This window comes from Pyrus communis, chromosome 4 (assembly GCF_963583255.1).
Source record: "Pyrus communis chromosome 4, drPyrComm1.1, whole genome shotgun sequence".
NCBI classification, from domain to species: Eukaryota; Viridiplantae; Streptophyta; class Magnoliopsida; order Rosales; family Rosaceae; genus Pyrus; species Pyrus communis.
Window position 1 is genome coordinate 2486819 of NC_084806.1, and position 22550 is coordinate 2509368.

The following is a 22550-nucleotide window of genomic DNA, read 5'->3' on the forward strand; positions in this document are numbered from 1 at the left end:
ATTTTTCGCCTTAGATATTTCGATGCGTATACATAAATGTAGTAAGAGTGTATACTTTGAATTCGATATAGCTAATAGAGTATGATTATTTTATTCAACTTAATAATCTCTGGTTTAATCATATCAAAACTCAATTAATTAGCGAAATTTCAAAGATTAAATCTAACAATTTGATAAGTGTGTCATTACTTGCTAATCAATAAAAGTAAATTATAGTAATAGTTCATTAATTTTAATTCAATTGGAGTAATGGTCAATCAACTAAAAATTCATTACTATTGGTTCCTTAACTCATCAAAATGTGCAGTTATGGTTCCTAAACTTTGTTCCAATAAGAGAAATGGTCTCTCAACTTTATTCCAATTGGAGCAATTGTCTCTCAACCTTAATCCAATTGTAGCAATGGTCATTCCAACATAACTCATTTTTGACAAAATTCTGACCAAATTGACGAATAAGACCATAACTACGTGTTTTGATGAGTTGAGGATCTAATTATAGTAATGGTCATTTCAACATAACTTATTTTAACAAAATTATAATGAAGTTGACTAAAATGATCATAATTACACATTTTGATAAGTTGAGGGATTATTGCTCTAATTTGATTAAAGTTAAAGGAGAATTATTATAATTTACTCGATCAATAAATAGAAATACATATCACGTTCGATTTTCATCCCGTCGACAGCTGGCAACCAAACTGAGCGAGTCTTGCTTTTCCACACCGCGAATTGCGGGCGCCACACTCTCTCTCCCTCTCCTCAACTTGTTCCTTGTCCTGTTGTCAAATGTCCAATTCCAACATGTGATCGATAACAGCACAAAGCAGTTTCCAAACTTTTCCGGGGGTATTTACGGAATTCCGTAACACCCTTAGATATCCTCGCAGGCTCGCAGCATCCTGCAACTTTCCTGCGGGTCATGCTCGTGGACGAAATCTCAGCCGTCCATCCCAATCCAAAATACCGCAATCTCGAAACCCTAGCTTCCCCTCCCCTCTTGAATAATAAATTTCACATTTGTTCTTCAAACCCTTCTTCCATTCTACTTATAGAGAGAGAAACAGAGAGAGAGAGAGAGAGAGCGCCTCTGGTTCGTGGGTTTGGAATTGGATATCTTGCTCGTCCTCCTCGGTTAGGGTTTTGTGTGCAATAATCAATTCAGAGCCAGAGCTCCGTCCTTTTCAATCAATTAGGGGTTTAAATTGTCGAGCTTTGAGCGGATGGGGGTATTGGTGGCGGCAGCGGCAGAGGCACCGTTTCGTTTCCTGAGATGGAATGAGGTGTTTGTGTCGAGCGACAAAGGGCGGAGGGAGGTCCATTACTATCTGAAACGGAGCGACGGCAGCTCAGATCTGGCGGTGGTGGGCAAAGAGAAGAGCTTGCGGCACATGTCCTATCACTATGCGCACCGAATCCGTTCGTTGTTCTCCATGTCTTCGCTTGTTAAGCTCAAGTCTCGCAGAGAGGTCATTGATTGGCTCGATTCCGTCGTTGCAGGTAAATTTCATACCATTCGTTCAAATTCTCAATGAATTTCGTTACCTCTCTCTTTCTTTTTTGTTCTTGTTTGTTTTCGGAGATTTGGAGGTTTTCAGTTTTCCTTGTTGGGAAAATTGAAATCTTTTTGGTATTTTTATTCAATGGGTTCGTGTGCCTTTGTTTAAGATCTGGTTGGTTTTCGATGGTTTTGTTGGAGGTGGGCATAGATTTTCTGGGTTTCCTGTACTTCTGTTGTCGATTTATTCATTAAGTAGGGTTCTTTCCCAATTTAAAAAACCGTTCTCTTGCGGGCTTTGTGTTTCTTGTGATGTGTTTATTTTTGCTCAGTGTATTTTATCTTCCTCACCGGTTTTGCAACGTTTATCGCAATCGAAGTTTTGTTGAAACCGAAGTTTCTCTGGTTGATAGGGCGGACTGTTCTAAGGTTCACCTACCAGCCTATACAAAGCTTTCACTACTAATGAGACGAGGATTTTGGAATAATCTCGGCTTCAACGACAGGCCTATACAAAGCTTTTCCTTTTGATAAAGTTTAAACCTTTGTATTGAGAGGTTTTGCATTTGTCTTCATTCCTTTCTCTCGTAATTGCTAGAGCTCTTGTTCTTCAAGTTGGATTGTAGTTCTTTTCTCTAACTCGGTATAATTCTTGTTGATCCCTTCGGCATGAAGAGAACCTTCTCGTACTTTTGTCTCGTCATTCTTTTTCCTTTTGGGATCCTCCTTTCCTCTCTGCTGTGTTTAAAACTTGGAACACCTTAGAGACTTTTGTCTTGTTCTTTGCAGCACTTGTTATCAAGCTGCATAGGGATTTTTGTTATTCACTAATGAAGGATCTTATAGGTGGCCTGGCCGGTTTTATGCGTGTGTTCTTGTTTTGAACATTGGTGTCTTACTCTGTTCTTTCAACCTTGACCATGTTCTGTTCTTCATGGTATTGTTGGTCTTCTTGTTTTTATGAACTGACTATGATTTGGGCTGCAGGATTTTTAATTAAATTGTAAGGAGCTGGTCGAGAGCATCAGATCCTTATGCCCTAAAAAACTCTAGGTCAAGACTCTTCATGGCCGAATCTACAATATTTTTTGTTCCCTAATGATCTTTTGCTATCTTTGATGGTTTATATCTTCATATTTTTTTTGTCTCTATGTTTAATCCACCTGTCTGCTATGGATACTTGTCCATTCTATCTGCTTGTTTCATGTACACAATTATTTCTGTTAATAGTCGTTTGCTTTTTTTCTTTTGGTTTTCTTGTCTGTCTGAATTATCATATAATTTGTACAGTTGTCCCATGGTAAATGTCATATGTTAATTTGTTTGTTTTGTGATTCTGTCAGATACAGCATTTCTCAAATCACCTGATTTGGGTGGAAGCGTGTCAGATGGTAAAGATGCTTACAAGTTGGGGACTGAAATCTTTAAGGTAAGAAGGATTATGTTGACTGGTGACACTTTATGTACTTACCCCTGCCTGTTTTATGCTTCATACATTTTCATTTCAGTCATCGCTTATATTCATTCTTTATCTTTCTCTTAGGATACTGTATTGCGGAAGTTAGGCAAGCATACCACTGAATTTCTGTGGTTAGGCTCTCATTGGACATGCAGGAAAAAACGGAGGCATTATCAATCATTTAGCCGGAATGGAGTTGTAGTTTCGGTAAGTTCTATTGGTTTTTTTTATTTTTCATTTACTTCTTGTTTCATGGACATCTTACCGTCAGTAATGTGTTTCCTGTTTGAAAATATTTTCGTTTTACTCATTGTTCTGTTCCCCTCTTTCCAAATGCTTTCAGGTTCATGATTTTGTATTTGTTTTAGCAGAGGAAGATAAACGTCTTGTTGCATACTTAGAAGATATGTACGAGGATTCTAGGGGCAACAAGATGGTTGTGGTACGGTGGTTTCACAAAGTTGATGAGGTTGGTATAGTTTTGCCTCACAATTTTAATGACAGGGAGATTTTCTTTTCTCTTTGTCTTCAAGATCTCAGTATTGAATGCATAGATGGATTAGCTACTGTACTCAGCCCCCAGCATTTTGAGAAATTCAAGAGAGAGGCAACACAAACTCTTTTGAAACCCTTCGTATGCCAGAAGCAATTTGAAAATGATGATGTCCAGCCTTTTGACATTACTCAAGTTCAAGGTTATTGGAAACAGGAGATACTTAGATACATGCACACACTTGCTCCTTCGAAGGCTCATGGAAGTTCTCAACAGCCAGATGAAGGGTTGGAAGCGGAAGAAAATGATGGTGCCAATGGTATCAGACCTAAAAAGAGGCATCGTTCTTCACAAAATGATGACAAGCGCTTGGAATTCCGTGACTGGAAAGAGTCTCCGGATGCTGTATGTGATAATGCGGAGAATCTAAGTCAACATGAGACTGATTGCAGAAGTAAAAGCAAATCCTTCTGCCTTGGAAGAGGAGGTTCTTCTGTTTTACCTCATAAAGAGGTGAAGAAAAACCCGCAACAGCATTTAGTAGTTGGTTCCCAGGTTGAAGTCCTCTCACAGGACAGTGGCATTAGAGGGTGTTGGTTCAAAGCTTTGATTATCAAAAGGTACAGAGATAAAGTGAAGGTGCAATATCAAGATATTCAGGATGCAGCAGATGAAGCTAAAAAACTTGAGGTATGCTTTGCTGTCATCTGTATCTTTTTTTTTTTGTTCATTATTTTTTGTGCACACCTGTTTTTAACCTATAGATTACTTGAACTTTGTGGTTTCCATGTTGTAGGAATGGATTTTGGCATCTAGGCTTGCAGCTTCTGATCAATTTGGTCTTCGTACTTTCGGTAGGCCAATTGTTCGGCCATCTCCACCATCTAGCAAAGTCAGAGTTTCATGGGCTGTTGATGTTGGGACTGTTGTGGATGTCTGGTGGAACGATGGATGGTGGGAAGGGATTGTAGTTCAGAAGGAACCTGATGAAAGACTGCATGTGTATTTCCCAGGTTTGTCCATTTTTCTCGTTTTTGAAATCTAATAGCAACAACGAAGTTTAAGAGAATCCAACTGATAATAGTTTTCCTTTTCTCGTTTGTGTTGCTGTTTATTTGCTTCAATATCTGAATTTACTAGCTCTGCGTGCAGGAGAAAAGCGGGTGTTGATTGTTGGTCATGGTGAATTAAGACATTCTCAAGAGTGGTTAGGAATAGGATGGGCTCAGATTAAGGACAGGCCAGAACTTGTGAGCTCAATATCATGTAATTTAGAAACAAAGCAAGTTGTCGGAAAGAGTTCAGATTGCGGGCCAACGCAATCTGCAGTGTGTGACAGCGAACCCTTGAAGAAAGAAGAAACCGGATGTAATAATTCTGTTTCGCTCGATGAAAGTGATAAAGATGAAAAGGTTAAAGAACCGGGCAAGGTTCCAGATCTTTTGAAGGATGGTCTACTTGCCCAGCTGAAGTGGAAGTCCTCAAGGAAGAGAAGACGTGGTAACGGAAGCTCTGTCCAGAAGCTCCACTGCATTGTTTCTGATGGTAAAAGCGCCCGTCGCCTTGTGGGGTCCGGTGCTTGCGAAAGTTTTAAGATTTCGTCTTCTCTGAAAGTTGACCGTGAGAACTGCAAATATTTAGGGGATTCACTTTTCAGTTCCTCAGTTGCGCCTCCGCTAACAAGTTTAGTGATGTAGGTTTTTTCTTTCTTCATCCACAAAGTATATATTATATCGCGGTGCATCTTTTTGATGCCGCTTTTTATAGGCCCCTCTTAGCTGAGTCGGTAGAATGTCAATGTTTCGTTTGAGAAGCCATTGCATCCGAGTCTCTCTCTCCGTGTACGTATTTAACTATCTGTTCAAATGCAGCAAATAGCCTGACGGGGCCATATGCCCCTGCAAAAAAATGTCAGCAGAAATTTTGGGCGCAGGGTAGAGGTGTAGGATAACCTTTTTTTTTTTTTTTTTTTTTTAAGAGCTTTTCACCTGCTCGCATTTTGTATAACGTATTTTTGGTTTAATAAAATTTTGACCCATCACTTGCATAAATGTTTGAGGTGGTTCCTCTTGGAACCCATTTTGGGAAAGGGATCATTTCCGGATCCTTTTCACTAAATCCTATCCATCAATTAATTTGGACTCATGAAATTTGATCTAACGGTTAAAGTGATTATAACTTTTAAAGTGAGCTCTTGTTTTAGCCGTTGAATCAAATTCCAAGAGTCAAGAATAGTTGATGGGAAGGATTTGGTGGAAGCGATCTAGAGAGGATCGTTTTCCCCCATTTTGTAGTTTATACTTTGTTTTTTAATGAGGGAGACTTCTCTGCATCCTCTTGGACACCATTGTTGTGTTCGGAAGGAATAGTATTACACATGACATTGTGTCGGAGTAGAAAATTTGTAACACGAAAGGTTGGTGTGCGCCCATTTGTATCCCCACAACTACAATTGCCACTACTGTTGATGCCACAACCGTCCCTTTCACCATTGCACCCAACCACCTCAACCACTATTGGCACTACCACCATTGCTACCACAAGCACCATTGTGGCTGCTGCCACCGCCACTCTCTCGTGCTACCACTGTTGCCATCGACACCCTCATTACTATGTTTTTGTAATTATATAACTTTTATAAATTTAACAAACACTTCTTTCATACCCACAATACTTAAAAAAAAATTACAATTTATCAAATGTCCAACTAATTTATTTTGCAGCTGATTATTTTTAAAACACAATAAAAACAATTTTAAAAAAAAACATAACAATTTCAAGTCATGCGTTGTGAATTGAGGGAAAAAAAAAGGGAATATGTTGTCTTTCCTTTTGTCAGTACCGTTGGCCGTTTGTCATTGTGATTGATCAAATTCCATCTCTTACTTTTGACTCTGTTGGTTGAGTTGCTTTATTTGACTTGGTCGCGCTTAAACGCAACAGCTATATACAATTATACACAAACAGCTATATACAATCATACAGATGTAGGGATCCTAGGTTCCATGTACCGTTGCAGATCCCTATCCAATCAACCTTTTTTTACTTTCTTTCCAGAAGTTTTGAAGCTTGATTGTATGCAATGGATGTGAAGGGATCCTATGAAAGAACAGAGCGATAGGCTTAGGCAGAGCCCACCAAAACGACGACTAACCTGCATAGTTTAATACATAAACGGCTCTAAAATACAGCTGTATCGCAATCAGTATTGCCCTACGACATCAATGTCCTGTGTAGGAATGATGTCGTATAAGTATGGAGAAGGAAAAACTAGTGCTCTTGTGGGGGCAAAAGTGAAGTAGATAAAAAGGTACTTTTGTGTTGTTGCTGTTGCTGCTTTAACAAGTTTTAATTTATCTGCGTTTCCCTTTCTTTCTAATTCTACCAACTGGTATGAAGAACTCGATTGCCTCAGAAAAGTAGCAAGGCTCTGTCAGTCGGTATTCAGCCGTGCAGGGGAGCCGCTGCTCGATCATTTTCTCCTTTTCACCTTCTAGTTTCGACAACGAATATCTAATTGCTGTGTTTAAGTAGTGAGATCATGGCCTGCGGTGGTGCTGACCTTCATCATGGCTTAACCAGGAGCTCCCTGCAGGATTCGGAATACTCGTCATGAAGTCTCGATCGCTTTCTCCCGGAACCAGTCTTGCCTCTGCTGAATCCTTGTCCATGCCTCTGGTTTGTTCCCTCTCTCTCCCTCTCTATCTCATTGATTTATTCACTTACATTTTGGTCTTGTTTTGATTATTTATTTGCGTATTTATGGTTGAAAACAGTTGCAGGAAGTCGTTCTCTCAGCTGACATAAGTTGTAGCGATTGCCAAAAGAGACTTTCTGAGATGATGTCAAAAATGGGTGGTAAGTTTCCTCATCCTCTTTCATTAAGATGATTTGGAACAGTCATGGCAAATTGGAATATGAATTTGTTTAATTTTCTTTTACTTTGTTGGTAATAAAATAAAGCGCCTTCAGGATTTTTACCTGCACTGTTTACGCAACAAAATGAACGTCTTGCAAGTAAAATATTCGTTGCATAAACTGTGCAACTTGATATAACTTTACCAATTTTGGTAAGATTGCGAAAAATACAACTACAAGTAAGGTAGTATATACGGAGTTGAATGTTTATGCCACAGAAACATATGGACGTACACCAACCCCCACTTGTTGTGAAACATGAAAGCTATGAACTTTAGCTGCAGTAGCGAGTGGGTAACTTTAATTCCGAGTGACAGAATGTCCTTTTGGCCAGTTGTTTATGCTATTAGCATAATCCATACCAGTTGTATATGTTGTCTGCTAGTCATGTTTTAGGGCAACCTAATTGGACCACCTCTGCAACTGCATGTGCTTCCATGGACGTTTCTGATTATTTCATCTACTTTTGCAACTTGGGGTCTTTGATTAATTCCCATAATCCAAATTACAATCTCTTAAACCATGACACTAATTTCTTTCATTAGCAGAGATAGAATCTGTTGTGGTGAATGTGTCGGAGAAGAGGGTGACGCTCGTATGCAGATATCCCGGTGCAGCCAAAGTTCCATCCACTCGGCTAGTCGCTGCAGTAAACAAAAACCCTCTGAAAAAAATTTCATTGATTCGAAGGATGCTTCGTACTTCCTCAAGTTGATTGAATATTCCAAGCCAAATAAGTCCAACACAAATGTTCCTCATTCCTTGAACAAAATTCGACATGTATTTTAGTTTTTTCTCGCAGATTAACCGGTGATATGTACATAATTAAGTCCGTTGTTTGATTCCACGGTGTTTTGGGACTCGATTTTCTGTAACATAAACCTTTGAGTTGAAGAAAAGTGAGATGCTTGACCTTGCCATAATGTCAGGAAACAGGCAAAGCTTTAGGGTGAAGTTTAAGGAACAAAAATGCCTCTTTCTTAACTTGGAACATAATCAGATCCCAAAAGTAGAGAATATCAGTTGGCTCACAATCCACATTTTTCAAATATTCCACAAGCACTTTTTTTTCCATCAACTTTTTCTCCCCCAAATAATCAAAACAACAAAATTTTATCTCAGGTTCTGACAATTCCAACTTCATGGTAGGAAAGGCAAGTTCTTGTGTTTCTCTTTCTAAACAGTTTAAAATTTCAATTTTCCAAAAAAAATCGGAGATTCTGACGAGGCTATGCGCCTTTATTTTGTGCATGAATTGCAGTATTGTTGCTTGGTGATGAGGCTCAATATTGACTGCAATGCATGCTGCAGAAAAGTAAGAAGGATCCTCCTAAATATGAAAGGTAAGATATCCGTAGAAGTAGGCATGAACGTCCTTAAATTAGAGTAGTTTCAAACATCGTCTTGTTAAAAAAAAAATATACGTTTAAACGTTCTAATATGTTTGAAAACTAATAATCCGATTTTTTGATTTGGTGTTGAAGAAATAGAGACACATTTGGTTGAGAAGCAGCAATGCAGGGTGAGTGTGTGTGGGAGGTTTGTTCCGGCAGATGTTGCCATAAAGTTGAGGAAAAAGATGAACCGCAGAGTTGAAATTCTAGAAATCCAAGAGTTAGATGACAGCGATGAACAAATGGAGCAAAGGGCTATGATTACTACCATTAGACCACATCAATTATATTGCTACTAGTAATTAGCAACAATTCAAATGTCCTTTTTTTCATTACTTGTTGGTATATGTACATTAGAATGTCAATGCTACAATAAAACCTCTTGTGAGGGAAATTGTTCATTGTGTTGAAAACAATACACAAAGTATTATAATACAATTGGTTGAAATTTTTTTTTGTCAAACATTGGAAAAAGCCTTATGATAGAACTTGATTTATCGCATAGTATCTAGGCAAACTGAAAAATTTATGCAAATGCAAAAGGGCAATGATAGGGAGACTAAATTTGGATACAAAATTTGCAAACTAAATAATGTGTCACCAATAGAAATGAACACATTTATCAAATCTTAAGTAATAAACTAATCATCAATTTCTATATCCTTTAGTTTTAAATTTTGTCTATAAATTTAATCTTCCTAGCAGTACACAATGCAAAACGGGAAAATTTTTTTTTTGGGTAAATAAAGGAAAAATGTATTTGGGCTGCTTAACATAGGCCCAAAAATCTAAAATATCGGCCCAATAAATGGATAAAAAAGCAATAGAAGACCATCAAACGCAAATCTCAAATATCGGCCCAATATATGCCACATTTAAAATCTCAAATCTCAAAAGTATTTGTAATTTCGTTAAAAAAATCTCATAAATAAAAACCAAATCTCTCGCTCGCCCACGTAATTCCGACTCTCGCAAAACCCCCAAAATTCGAAAACGACAAAAAACTCAACCCCTAACCCTAGATTTCCCGATGACCAGCGACGCCCAGGACTCGCATCGCAAGCACCGTGGTGCCTCTTCCGATGACGAAGAGGCCGTCGAGAAGTCGTCCAAGCGCCACAGGCACCGCCACCACCATCGTCACCGTCACGGCAGCAAAAAGCGCGAAGAGGAGACCAAGGCCGTCGTTGACGATGTCGAAGCTCCTTCACCGCGGCCTGTTGAGTTATATGATTCCGGTGTCAATGGTTCTATGCCGGTTGAAGACGTGGAGGAAGGCGAAATTCTCGACGAGGAGGGTGTCGGTGGTCGAGATGATGGCGTTTCCAATGCGGAGTCTGGTGAAATTGAGGCTTCTGGAGTTGGCGATCATTCTAATAAGCGGAATCTGGTGTGTTCTGATTTCCCCCCATTCTCTTCTGATTTCTCATTGATTGTGCCTTTGGTTGCTGAAAGTTTTTTTTTGTTTTGGAAAATTGGATAATTTCCCTGCTGCTTGCTTGTTTTCATGAAATTTATAATTGATCGGGGTTCAAATTTAAATGGGGTTTCTTTTCTTTTCATTTCCAAAATTCTGTTAGTTGAAAATCTCGGAAATTTTGGTATTTTAACCGTTGTTTCAGTGGCCAAATGATTTTTATAGTTCTTTTTCAACTGTGATGAAATTTGTTTGGTGAGAGCTTGTTCAAGCGGCTGAGTCATAGCCATTGTTTCATACATATGTAAGAACCCGCTCTTGCACTAGTCGAACATGAATCAATTCCAAATGAAGTTTCCTAGGCGTTTCAATCAATGAAGGCTGACGGCTTACTTTAATTTGTAAGAGTTGGTTACAATTCATATTAAGTTATTAACGAACTTTTTTATTTTGTTTTCCTCAGATAAGTGTTAATTACTGCAATTCATGCACTTAACTTTTTTTTCTTGGTGCTTTTTGGCAGAGAGACAATGACATAAATAAAAATACAAAGACCGTGGGACACCTGCATGATGATGATGATGATGATGATGCCCGCGGTTGTGTTGGTGGCAAGTCTCGGAATGAGGCTGGTTTGCCTAGAGATTCTATTGTTGAGCCTCAAGATGAATTAGTTTCCAGTGGTAGTGTAAAGGATCATGCAAATGGGGATTTGGACTACCAATCTCACAGAGAGGAGAAGAGGCGACACAGGGAGTCTGGGTCTCCTTCTAGAGGAAGTGATAAGAGAAAGAATTACTATGATGATGAAAAACTGTATGAAGATGGAAGTAAATCAGCTGATTGGAAAAAGTTATCCTCTGGAAGTAGTGGGGACAAGTACAATACCTTGGTGCGTTCACCATCTTGTGATAGGCGCGGTGACGAGCTACATGGTAGGGGCAGATCAAGGTCATATGATCGTTTGAGGGAGAGATCTCGTTCCCGCAGTATAATAGAAGAAGAGCCTCTTTCGAAGAGGAGACGTTATCATGAACGGGACACCTCTGCGTATGTTGAGAAAAGCAAGGCTGTGCACGGCTCTGATGATGAAAGATTGGCTCCGGGTATTGACAGTGTCGATCTGAGGAGGGATGATGAAAGGGAACACAATATTAGTTATGGCAGATACTCCGGATTAGGCCATAGTCGAGAAAGAGAGAGAAGTAGGGGGAGGGAGGTGGATCAGGAGCAGAGAAGGGAGAAAGATCAAGAAAGAATCAGGGACAGCGAACGGAGAAGGGAGAAAGAAAGAGAAAGGAGTAGGGATGGGAAAAGGGGAATAGGACGAGAGCATAGCAGGGAAAGAGTGGTTTATATGGAAAGGAGAAGGGAAGAGCGACATAGGAGCAGGGACATTGAGAATAGGGATAGGAATAGGGATGATAGTAATAGGAGCAGGGACAGGGTCAAGGATGATAGGGACAGAAACATGGACAGGGGCCGAGATAGGGACAGAGATATAGACCGAAAATGGGAGAGGCAAGATGATAGAGACAGGGATAGGGGTCGAGATATGGAGAGGGAGAAATATGAACATCATGAGGATGGCTATGGAAACCGAGATAGGCATAAATCTGCTCGATCAAGGCGCGATGGAAAAGAATACGACCAGGACAGAAGAAGTAAAACTGATCCAGCAAAGGTACAGAGTCCAAAGAATTATTCTGTCGAAGGGGATGAAGACATGTTAGAAAGGTAGTTGCTTGTTTTAAACACCAACCCCTGCCCCGCCCCCCTCCTTGCCGCTCCCCTTCCCATTTTTTTTACCATTTGATGTATATATTCCCTTTTTTGTAGAGATGAAGATGAAGACGAAAGCATTCAAGTTGCTGGCCAGGAAGAGGATGATGTGGATAGAATCAAGGAAGAGTCTCGGAGAATAAAACAAGCCATCTTAGAAAAATATAAAAGTCAGCAGTCACAGCAAACAAAAGAGTTGCGTCTACAAGAACAAACTGAGTCACAATTGCAGAAGCATTTTGAGCCTCAGCCTCTGGAGCAATCAGCGGATAAAGGTCCTGCAGATCATCTGGAGCAATCAGCAGCTTCTGTCAAACCTGGTCTAGAAACTGATGATGGAAGGAGTGATGGGGATGTGTCTGTTGCTGCATTTTCTGTTTTACCTCAGCAGAATGGTGCTGATACTTCTAGAATGCCTTCTGGTGCCACGGGGCTTGGAGAGGGTACTCCAGAGGTCAGTCCACTCTTTCTGAAATTCATATTATCCAGACTTTTTATGATAATATCTTTTTTTTAATTATTAAACGTAGATTCATTTGTTGTCGAAACCCAAAGTTTTGACATTTTACGACCAAACCTGGCTTGCAGGGTTTAGAATTTAACTGATTTATGTAAATTTTATTTTTATTTTCAACTTGTGCAGAGTGAAGGAACTGTTGCCGTTGATGATATTTTTGGTGAGACCCCAGTTGGAGTTCAAAAATTGGTGAGTTTCAATGTCATGCATATGTTAGTTTCCCATGCAGTGCAACTTTATTCTTGCAATTATGGTGTGGATTAGAAATTGATAAAAGGTTCATTAAATATAAGTCTAATCTTGTATCCTGAATAACGTTCATGTAGTTGAGCTGGTATTAGTTTGCTTTAATGTGCTCATGTTTTTGTTATGCATGGACAACAATGAGAAAGCATTGGCCTTTTTTCATGTTGCTTGTTACTCTGCGCTTTAGTTTACATGTTTATCTATTTGTGATTGATTTTGTCATTTTTGTTGTGACTTTGTATTCATGGCAGTTTCTTTAATTTCATAGTTTTACACGGGCAATATCTGAATGACTTTTTTTCATTGTCTCATTTGAAAGATTATCTGGACTCTGGAGTGCCTTAATTTTTTTTTTTCTTTTTCTTGTATGTTTCATACTCAAATTACATCAACGTTTTGGTAGTTTTGGTGTGTGGGAACACTAGAATGATTATCAGTCATATAGTGTACGGCTAGACTTAAATCTTATGCTCTATTTTGTGTGCAGGGAAAAGGAGATCGTGTACGGATTGAAAGGAGTGGTCTTCATGATAACTGGGATGATGCAGAAGGGTACTACAGTAAGTATATGACCAGTTCTTATATGTCTTTCAAATTATTGCTATTTCTTGCTGGGAATTTTCTCCACCTGTGATAGGCTTTTAATGGTCCCTTTCAATTAACAGTTGCATTACCATGCCTCCCTCCCTTCTTCATGCGGTGCTTTAATAAAATCTCGCATCTCCATATAGCCACTCATGTTCTCTCTTGTTGCCCGAATTAGTTTCTACCCTATTCCTCCTTGTTTACAGTTCTCGGTTGCATTTTGAAGTTATACAAAATACAATGCTGCGTTACTTGATTACCTAGGTTGATATTTCATCCAAGATATGTTTTATTTTCTTCCTACTGTCTTTTTACTTTTCTAATTTATTACGATGATCCTGTGAAGGCTACCGGTTTGGAGAATTACTTGATGCTCGATATGAAATCACTGCTGCTCATGGGAAGGGTGTCTTTTCGACAGTAGTCCGTGCAAAGAACCTTACAGTTGGTAATGGTGAACCTGAAGAAGTGGCAATTAAGATGATACGGAGCAATGACACCATGTAAGTGATTATGAGACCACTTGCATTGCTATTGGCTTTGGTTTTCTATCACTCTTTTACCCATTTTATTGCTTCTTTTATGTGAATAGGTTAAAGGCTGGAATGACTGAGTTGACCATATTGAAGAAATTAGCAGGTCACGATCCAGATAATAAGCGCCACTGTGTTCGTTTTCTGTCGAATTTCAAGTATCGAAATCATCTTTGTTTAGTGTTTGAATCCCTTCATATGAATCTTCGTGAGGTCTTAAAGAAGTTTGGGCGCAATATTGGTCTTAACCTAACTGGCGTCAGAGAATATGCTAAGCAGCTTTTTATTGCACTGAAGCATTTAAAGAACTGCGGTGTCCTTCATTGTGATATAAAGCCAGATAACATGCTGGTAGGTGTCTACTACTCTTTTTGATGATTGGATTTTATCTCAAACCATTTATGTTTCTCATTAATAATTTATGCTTCAGGTAAATGAGTCAAATAATGTGTTGAAGTTGTGTGATTTTGGTAATGCCATGTTCGCTGGAAAGAATGAGGTTACACCATACCTCGTCAGCCGCTTTTATCGTGCTCCTGAAATAAGTAAGTTTTCTTTTCTTTTTAATTAAGCTAATGTTAGTTGATTCAAGTCATGGGAGGCATTAATTAGTATTTTAAATATATTGCTTGATTAATATGTTCCACCTGAAATATTGATCTGGTATTTGATATGTCTTGGTTGCAGTTCTTGGCTTGCCTTATGATCATCCACTGGATATCTGGTCAGTTGGTTGCTGTTTGTACGAACTTTATACGGGAAAAGTTCTTTTTCCCGGTGCTACAAACAATGATATGCTACGTCTACACATGGAACTGAAAGGCCCTTTCCCAAAGAAGATGCTTCGGAAGGCAAGTATTGGGTTTGACATTCACCAAAATTTCTGTTTATGTATTAATATTTTCTAATATATCCCAACTGTTTTGCCCGTTCTATATCAATAAGGTATTCATTTTGCTAAAGTTTTTCTTGTCTTGGTTTTTGTACTTATAGGGAGCTTTTACACATCAACATTTTGATCAGGATCTGAACTTCCATGCTACAGAAGATGATCCTGTTACAAAGAAGGTAAGCATCTGTGGTCTGGTTTATTTCTGTCTATTTCTTGTCAAGTATCAGAGTTTTGTGGTTTCCTGTCAAGTTTACGAGGTTTAAATTCTGCTTGTGCAGGCAATCAATCGGGTGATTTTTAATATAAAGTCAAAAGATATTGGATCACTTATTACGGGTTCTGGTGAGAATGCAAAGATGCTAGCTGACTTTAAAGATCTTTTAGATAAAATGTTTGTATTGGATCCGGATAAGAGGTTGACAGTATCACAAGCTTTGAACCATCCTTTCATCACTGGCAAGTGAACCCTGTTGCTGATTTTCTGACTCCAGAATTCCTGTTGCGCTAGATATTTGTACATTTTGATCTAATTCATACAGTTTCTAATAATTGGGCATTGTCTCTCTTCTCTGTGATGGCCTGAGAGCTTTTGGCACAGTTTTGGCATGGTTGAAGTCAGAAGGGGTGATGTTTTGGTCAGGAGTACTCATCACTGGCGGGGGTTCTTTCACTTGTACTGTTTCTATCGTAAGACAACTAGCCAAAGATGTCTTTTCCCCCTGTAATCATTTATGGTTGGCAAATGTGAAAATTAATTACTTCCGTTATAATTTTCCATCATGATTTTATGTGTATTCTGAACTTGGTTTCTGCAATTCAATCTGTGGTACAACAGAAGATATATTTATCTTCAAGAGTTTTTTTCTTACTTTGTACTTCTATGTATTTATTTTCTTGGTTGCTTGTATTGAAGTTCATTCTTTAGTTTATGATTGGTAGGTTTGTTAAACATCCTTCATTTTCATGTCCTTTATGTCAGCTGTAACTTTACACCCACTGTATCTTAATTATTTGGGTTCTGGAGATTCTAATTTAACTTTTCATTCAGGATATGTGATACCAGCAACCCTCCAGTGCTTAGATGCTTAAAAGGAACCCAGGAGAAGGTACCTTGGTTTTGCTTATTAGGAGAATATTGTGAGGGACTTGGAAATAGATGTCTTTATGTTGCATGCTTTGTTTTTCTGTTCCTAGATGAAGCTACTGGGTTGACTTGGAAATCTATTTAATTTGAGTCTTAGTGTCACTGCTCTAGATTCATTTGACGACTTCTTGTAGCTTCTTTCTCTTCTTTTCTTTTCGGTGTCTGCTATTTGTTCTGCGTTTGAAATTGTGAGGATGGTTTCTTAATTACTACTGTATTTGTTATCTGAATGTCTTAATGCATGTACATGCACTCTGAAATGTGCATTGGTTCTTCTAAAACAGGGTTCAGTTGACGTGTTTTACCATGTCATGTTTGTTTTATTTGACATCATACTAAATGCATGAAATTGTATTCAGACATCTGTTTTCCTGTCCGTCTTTGTTTGTGCTCGAGAGCATTATATATATTACTTATTTTTGTTTGTTCTACCCTTTAAATATATGCATATCCTAATGAGATTGCATTGCATCTGATTCATGGTCGTTCTGGAGGCACTTGCACAGGAGGCATGAGGCTGCTGTTTGATCTAGAACAAATTCAGAGTAAGTAATTTAGGTTATGAATTTGCTTCTTGTGTGCAATGTATTTCATTACGATCTATGGTCTTGACATTGTTGTTTATGTTTTTAGGGTATGGCCCCCATGCTCCTGCTCCTGCGGCATCTGTACGTATATTCAAATCATAGTTTTTATTTATTTTGGTGTGCAGTTTTTGTGAAGCAAAATTTTACTTGTATTCCTATGGAAAATACTTTAGAAATATGGCTATAACGTGGATACTGGCTAAACAGTTTTGTTAGACTTTAGGAACCTAAAGAAAACACAATTTAATTCCTATTGAAAAATTAAAACATTAACTAGCATAATTGGTCTCCCTTGAAACTGATGTACTTATGGATGTTGCTTAACCTTATTTGATTTCACGACGTTGAACTACACTTTCGAACACACCTGGAATGAATACAATGACATGAAATCAAACAAGGTTAAGCCACATTGTCGGTCTGCACCTTCAGAGGTTGATTCTTGTTATTTGTCGGCTACTCAAAAATTATTACTTGTACCCTTGTGCGCCTGACTTTAGTTTCTCTTTACCATTTTCTTACGACTTGACAATTCTTTCGTTGTTGTTCATTATTGATGATCTTGAAAGGAGTTGATACGTCAAATAAGCTGTTTTGTTTATAATCAGTTTCAATAGAATATAGTGATAGAAAGCCTTAAAAGAAAGAAATGTATTGCCTTGGGATTGCTTCTATTATTGTTTTGTAGCTTTTTTCATGTAATTAGTTGGGGTTCTGCTCTTGGTTTTTCGTTTGATGTTCACCGCCAGCAAGTTATTGGTATACAAGTTATGCTGATCTAATGACAGATATACTCTTTTAGTTAACTCGAGATGCTATGCTAGCTACTCATTCAGCCGGGTTGATTTGTAATTTGAGATGAAAGTGTTATAGTCGTATGTATTCTGCATGTTTTTCCTCTAGTTTTATTGTTTATTTTCATCCTACTGAACTATAACCGGGATCAACTTTCTTTGGTGTGCTACGTAATTTACATTGACGATGCAAGAGTTGTAATCTTTCGGTTCCAGACATTTTGTATTACTTATGTTAACGCGTGTGGTATGGCAATCGGGGTTGATGGTCTCTTGCAAAGATGGATTCGTTCTCAAATGTTAGATGCCGACGAAAGTTATGTGAGACTTATCGGTTTGCATTTAAATTTCTACAGCTTGTTTTCGAGATCCTTCAATACTTTTGTAAATCGATGGTAACATGTTACCTAAGCCCCCTTTTTTATTTTCCAGCGGTGGTGGTGAATGTCAATTGCGTGGGTTAGTGATTTTGATAAGTTTACACTTGTAGACTAGCCACCGGGTTCTTTGGGGGGTTGGGGGACCAGTTCTCTTGCTTTCTTCCAATTTTTGGGTCATATGAGAAGCTTCGTCTTCAAGAATCTTCGACTCCACACCCAATTCTCCAAATAAGTCACCTAGTCCACACTGAAGAGTGCTCACGACCACCCCTATTCCTAGATGGGGAAATGTTGTTTCTATCTGGTTGGTTGGTTGGAAATTTCGATTGGGACACCCCATTCTCCAAATGTCGACTGGAAGTATCAGTTTGTACCATTTCTCTAGTAGATGCGGGACTTGTGTATATTGGCGGCTCCCAACTTTGTTAGAGAGATTGTACAAATATGTGATAAATATAGCATTACTCAAGAAACAAACACAAACTGAACAAAAATGTTATTCTTACAATCTATTTGTATCATCTTCTTAGTAGAGATGAGATTCATATGTATTGGTGGGTTTTACCTTTATCAAATAGTTGATACAAATGAATATTGCTACCATCTCTCTAATAGGGTCCGTTAACTTATGTGGGTTGCATCTCTGTTAGAGAAATGTTACAAATGATGGTTCAAATAGATAGTATACCTCGGCCGGCTGAGTCGTTTTGACTTACGTGTCCGAAGATCGTAAGAACAAGTGGATGCTTTTTGCTCCTCTTGGCAGAAATAGTCCAGCTCATAACAAGCCGCGTTTTATCAAAAGCCACGTTTCCTCCACCTGTGCATGATTGTGGAAACTTAGCCCCTAAGCCTAATATAAACCCTAATAAACAAAACAAAATACCACGTCGGCAACACCTCCTCCTCCTCCAAAGTCCGAACTAGTCATATAAAAGTCGTACCGTCACCGAGTTTTTCCCCATCGTCGTCACCCCTTAAAGCAGCAAACGATCCAGGACTCGTTTGTTGCCTTGCTCTTTCTACCTCATCCATTGGAATTATCCAGAGTCAGAGAGAGAGAGAGAAGAAGGTGAAGAATGGGAAGAAAGCTCGATGCTTTGCTTGGAAGGAGTCACAAGACCTCCGCCAAGTTCAAACCAGTTTTGAACCTCGCTCTCTCCCGCCTCGCCGTTCTCAAAAAACAGCGCCAGGTCAAGTGCTCTCAGGCTCGATCCGACGTCGTCCAGCTCCTCCAGCAGGGTCACCAAGATCGAGCTCTTCTTCGCGTAAGTTCCGTTTTAAAACGTTCAATTCGGAGTTCATATGACTAAAAAGGAGTGTCCAAACCGCTACTAATCTAATTACCAAAAATTTAAGAATGCTCGTAAAACTACTTTCTCGAAAAGCACCTTGGATTTTTAATAATATTTTTTATGTGTTTTAAAATGCTTTCAGATAACAAAGGACGCTTACATGCTTATAATAAAAGCAATTATAGCAAAAGCGCATATAAGCGTTTCCTACAAAAGCATCCCAAACAATCCTTATAGCTTAACGATCAAATTTTTCCACGGCTCTTATTTTTCTACTGGAATTCGAGGCTGAGAGACTTTGTTTTGTTTTGTTGTTGGCAGGTGGAGCATGTGATTAAGGAGCAGAATATGTTGGACGTGTTTGTCATGATCGAGGGTTTTTGCAACCTCGTGATCGAAAGGGTTCATCTCATTGAACAAGAAAGGTTTGGTTTTTTAGACTAATTAGTATTAATCTAACTTAAGTACTTTTGTTTAGCTGGCATCAATCTAATTTAATGACTTTTGCGGTGTCTTTGTTCACTTAGGGAATGTCCTGATGAACTGAAGGAGGCAACATCGAGTTTGCTCTATGCGGCTTCAAGATGCGGGGATTTTCCGGAGCTTCAAGAGATTCGCGCGGTTCTCACTGCTCGTTTTGGCAAGGAATTTGCTGCTCGTGCCATCCAAGTGCGCAACAATTGTGGAGTCAACCTCACGGTAATGATCCGGAACAGACTGAAGTTTTCCAATTAATTTCGGCATGTTAATGATTTGTGTGTTTTTCGGTTTTTGAAGATGATGCAAAAACTGTCAACTAGGATGCCAGTTTTGGAGGTCAGAATGAAGGTGCTCAAAGAAATAGCTGCAGAGAATAACATTGTTCTGACGCTGGAAGAGACGTCTTCTGTTTCCATTGAGGTATGGAATTTCGAAGAACTACGAGAATTACGAGAGGATTAGAACTGAGGTTACTTTGAAAATTATTCATGGTATCTGAGGTTTGCTGTGCGTGATCAATAATGCAGGATAAATCGGATGCGAACAAGGCCAGTTCAAGTGGCACAGGACCAGCGGATAATGTGCAGGCTTCTGCACAAGAGACCGGAAGAGATGATAGGTTCTCTGGTTCGATTAAGCCAAGGAAATACAAGGATGTAGCTGATGCTGCGCAAGCAGCCTTCGAGTCTGCAGCTTATGCAGCAGATGCTGCAAAAGCAGCAGTGCGACTCTCTAGGTCTGAATCTCAAGATCCCGATGATCAAAATAGTCCGGGAAGTAAACGAGGAAAGCTATCTGACAAATATGAGTCCTTTAAAACTGAATCAGAATCGCCGAGTGAGCAAAATCAAGGTGAATTAAAGAGGTCAACAACTTCTTTGAGTTTAGATTCAGATGGTGATGAGGTGATTCCAATGTCCTCAGATGCCGTAGGGCAGGCCAATCTTTTTGGGACGGATACAGTTTTTGATGAGAGTGAAAGCGACAGCGAACCAAATACAATGCCCTCGTCTCATAAGCAAATTCCTTCGAGGTTTCAATCCGGCTTGAAGGCGGAGTCGAGGCTTGAATATCCTGCAGCACACATCGCTGGAGGGTCTGGAAGGCAAAGCCCGCCACGATTAAACGTAGAGAAGGGACCATTCTCTCTGCGGACTAGACGGGTGCGTGGCTTCTGAGTTTGATTGCAATTTTGATTGTTTCTTTATCTCTTTTTTGGTTTTCAGGTTGATTATTTTTCGATTGTGAGTACTTCCAGTTCTATCTATTGAAATTTGTTTGATACACCGAGGCCTCGTAGTAGAATTTCCAGGGTATGCAGAATACACATACATAAATTGTGTCGAAATGCCATGGAGCTATAAACTAATCAACGGATACATAAGCCTAAGTTTTAATCTCCGGAGCGTGCAGAATATACATACGTTTGAAACTAATTTCGGAACATTTGACTAATGCCCGACATCATCTGGAAAACTCAGCGGAGTCTAGGCCTCTTGTTACTGCGCAGATCACTAAATGACTGCAAGCTCACACCAACATCTTCATCATATTCGATCCCGAGCTCCTCCTGCAGTGGCACAACAGCCTATTCACAACCACACCATAGCATAATCCATAAGCGCGTAAGACGAAACATCCCAATGTAAGCATACCTTAAATTCCTTAACATCTTTCGGTGAGTTCTCAGTAATAGCATCCCACAGATCTCTGAACATCCTTCGACGCTTTCTCCACTGACTGGCTTTCTCAGAGACCATTTGCTCAACCGCCTTGCGGTCTTCTGGCTTGACCAACGTAACTCCTCCGCGCAATTTTTCCAGTCGGTCCTCCATTTCATTGACCTAATACAGAATTCAAAACACCGGACTTCATCCATGTTCCGTACCCTTTTTTTCCCAGTCACATACTTTGACCTAATCAAGCACAAACCTATCGAATTAACTTACCTCCTTTCTCAGTTTTGCTTCCTTCTCCCTTATTTGCTCCAGAGTCAAATGTGACTGCAAAGTTTTTATTTCTGCAACGAAAGTGCATCGCGAAATTTCAAACCGAGAATTAAAATGTCGAATACCAGAGGCAATTCTCGAAACCATGACATGTAGTAAGGAACAGTAAACGGGTACCTCCCTCAACCTCGCTAATTGCTCTCTTTTGTTCGCCCAGCTGTTCCTGCAGTTTCTCATTCTCTTGCTTCATTCGGGTAAGCTCCTCGCTGTTTGGAATGGCGAACTGGTCCTGCCGAGCCAGGTAGATCTTCTGCTTGCCATACTCCTTGAACGAAATCTTGCCATTATCCGCAAGAGTGTCCAGCGCCTTTTGTATGGCCGCCTTCTTGAGGTTGAACTTCTGCAACGCATCCGCCACATTTTGAGAATTCAGCGGCCTATTTTGCTGGACAAAGATGTGCAAATTACCGTCAGCATTAGGACGAGCACAAACTCTACTTAGCAATAATCTGTTTGTTTTAGGCTTAATAATTCCTTCAATTATACGCTAATTAGTAGAATTACAGCGAATCAAAAAGAGGAAAACAACAACAACAGCAGCAGCAGCAGCTACTGAAAAGAGAAAATTAATCACAATTCGATTTTCTCACCTACCAAACAGGCCAAAAATCGGAAGGGAAATTCACACATTACCAATTTATTCGACTTTACAGTAAAATTAGATTGCAATAGGAGAAACGAAAGATTATTTTTACCTCGTTCAAGTAGTTGAGGACGATTGCTGTAACGTTTCCACAAAACCAAAGGCAACAAAGAGGTTTAGCGATTCAGTAAAACGCAGATCGAAAATCAAATCGAGTAAATTACAGGAGAATGCTAGAACTAGGATTACCTTCTGGGTTTTCGGATTTGGGAGCCATTGATCGGAAACTCCACGGCTCCGTCCGGAGAATCGGAAACTGTACGGAAAATGGCGGGAAGAAGAAGCTTCTCAGAGACTCGAAAACTTTTGGCTCTCGGTTTGAAATGAAAACGACAATAATGTGCGCCCTTTCTGTATACGACGCCGTATCTCCAATTTAAAAGTGGTTTTCTAATGGACAACTTTATCCCTGTTTCATACTCGAATTTTACGTAAAGCAAACAAAATCGTTAATTTGGCGCTGAGAGGCAGGCCACGCAGCG

General features: G+C 39.4%; 5 protein-coding genes across 9 annotated transcripts; 4 read left to right on the forward strand and 1 right to left on the reverse strand.

Moving 5' to 3' along the window:
- The first annotated feature begins 1008 nt into the window (after positions 1-1008).
- On the forward strand, positions 1009-5493 carry LOC137731712 (uncharacterized). The gene is made up of 6 exons (XM_068470900.1): positions 1009-1502; positions 2844-2929; positions 3044-3166; positions 3303-4142; positions 4249-4465; positions 4605-5493. Exons 1-6 carry the CDS (start codon positions 1226-1228, stop codon positions 5147-5149), a joined length of 2088 nt encoding a protein of 695 aa, XP_068327001.1. The 5' UTR covers positions 1009-1225; the 3' UTR covers positions 5150-5493.
- Positions 5494-8509: 3016 nt separating this feature from the next.
- Positions 8510-9081, forward strand: LOC137732459 (heavy metal-associated isoprenylated plant protein 19-like). The gene is made up of 2 exons (XM_068471770.1): positions 8510-8713; positions 8855-9081. The coding sequence occupies exons 1-2, from the start codon at positions 8602-8604 to the stop codon at positions 9061-9063; spliced, it is 321 nt and encodes a 106-aa protein (XP_068327871.1). The 5' UTR covers positions 8510-8601; the 3' UTR covers positions 9064-9081.
- Positions 9082-9693: 612 nt separating this feature from the next.
- On the forward strand, positions 9694-18710 carry LOC137730584 (uncharacterized). 5 transcript variants are annotated; one of them, XR_011068191.1, is made up of 15 exons: positions 9694-10154; positions 10705-11918; positions 12021-12417; positions 12607-12669; positions 13214-13286; positions 13658-13814; positions 13904-14195; positions 14275-14389; positions 14532-14699; positions 14842-14912; positions 15015-15423; positions 15785-15842; positions 16375-16425; positions 16514-16548; positions 17456-18710. XR_011068191.1 is itself a non-coding variant. In XM_068469570.1 (11 exons), exons 1-11 carry the CDS (start codon positions 9795-9797, stop codon positions 15198-15200), a joined length of 3096 nt encoding a protein of 1031 aa, XP_068325671.1. In that variant the 5' UTR covers positions 9694-9794; the 3' UTR covers positions 15201-15583. The 5 variants fall into 5 exon arrangements, 1 of the variants encoding a protein (XP_068325671.1); XR_011068190.1 differs by lacking the exon at positions 17456-18710 and having other exon boundaries at positions 16514-16671; XR_011068192.1 differs by lacking the exon at positions 17456-18710 and having other exon boundaries at positions 16387-16425; positions 16514-16671.
- A 10-nt stretch (positions 18711-18720) lies between these two features.
- LOC137731282 (uncharacterized) lies at positions 18721-20687 on the forward strand. Its single transcript, XM_068470381.1, has 7 exons — positions 18721-18909; positions 19079-19138; positions 19258-19361; positions 19464-19635; positions 19714-19836; positions 19944-20579; positions 20643-20687. The coding sequence occupies exons 1-7, from the start codon at positions 18721-18723 to the stop codon at positions 20685-20687; spliced, it is 1329 nt and encodes a 442-aa protein (XP_068326482.1).
- On the reverse strand, positions 20594-22528 carry LOC137730585 (homologous-pairing protein 2 homolog). The gene is made up of 6 exons (XM_068469571.1): positions 22258-22528; positions 22121-22146; positions 21543-21810; positions 21366-21436; positions 21072-21260; positions 20594-20986 (listed from the first exon to the last, which is right to left on the reverse strand). The coding sequence occupies exons 1-6, from the start codon at positions 22283-22285 to the stop codon at positions 20894-20896; spliced, it is 675 nt and encodes a 224-aa protein (XP_068325672.1). The 5' UTR covers positions 22286-22528; the 3' UTR covers positions 20594-20893.
- Between the last annotated feature and the right edge of the window lie 22 nt (positions 22529-22550).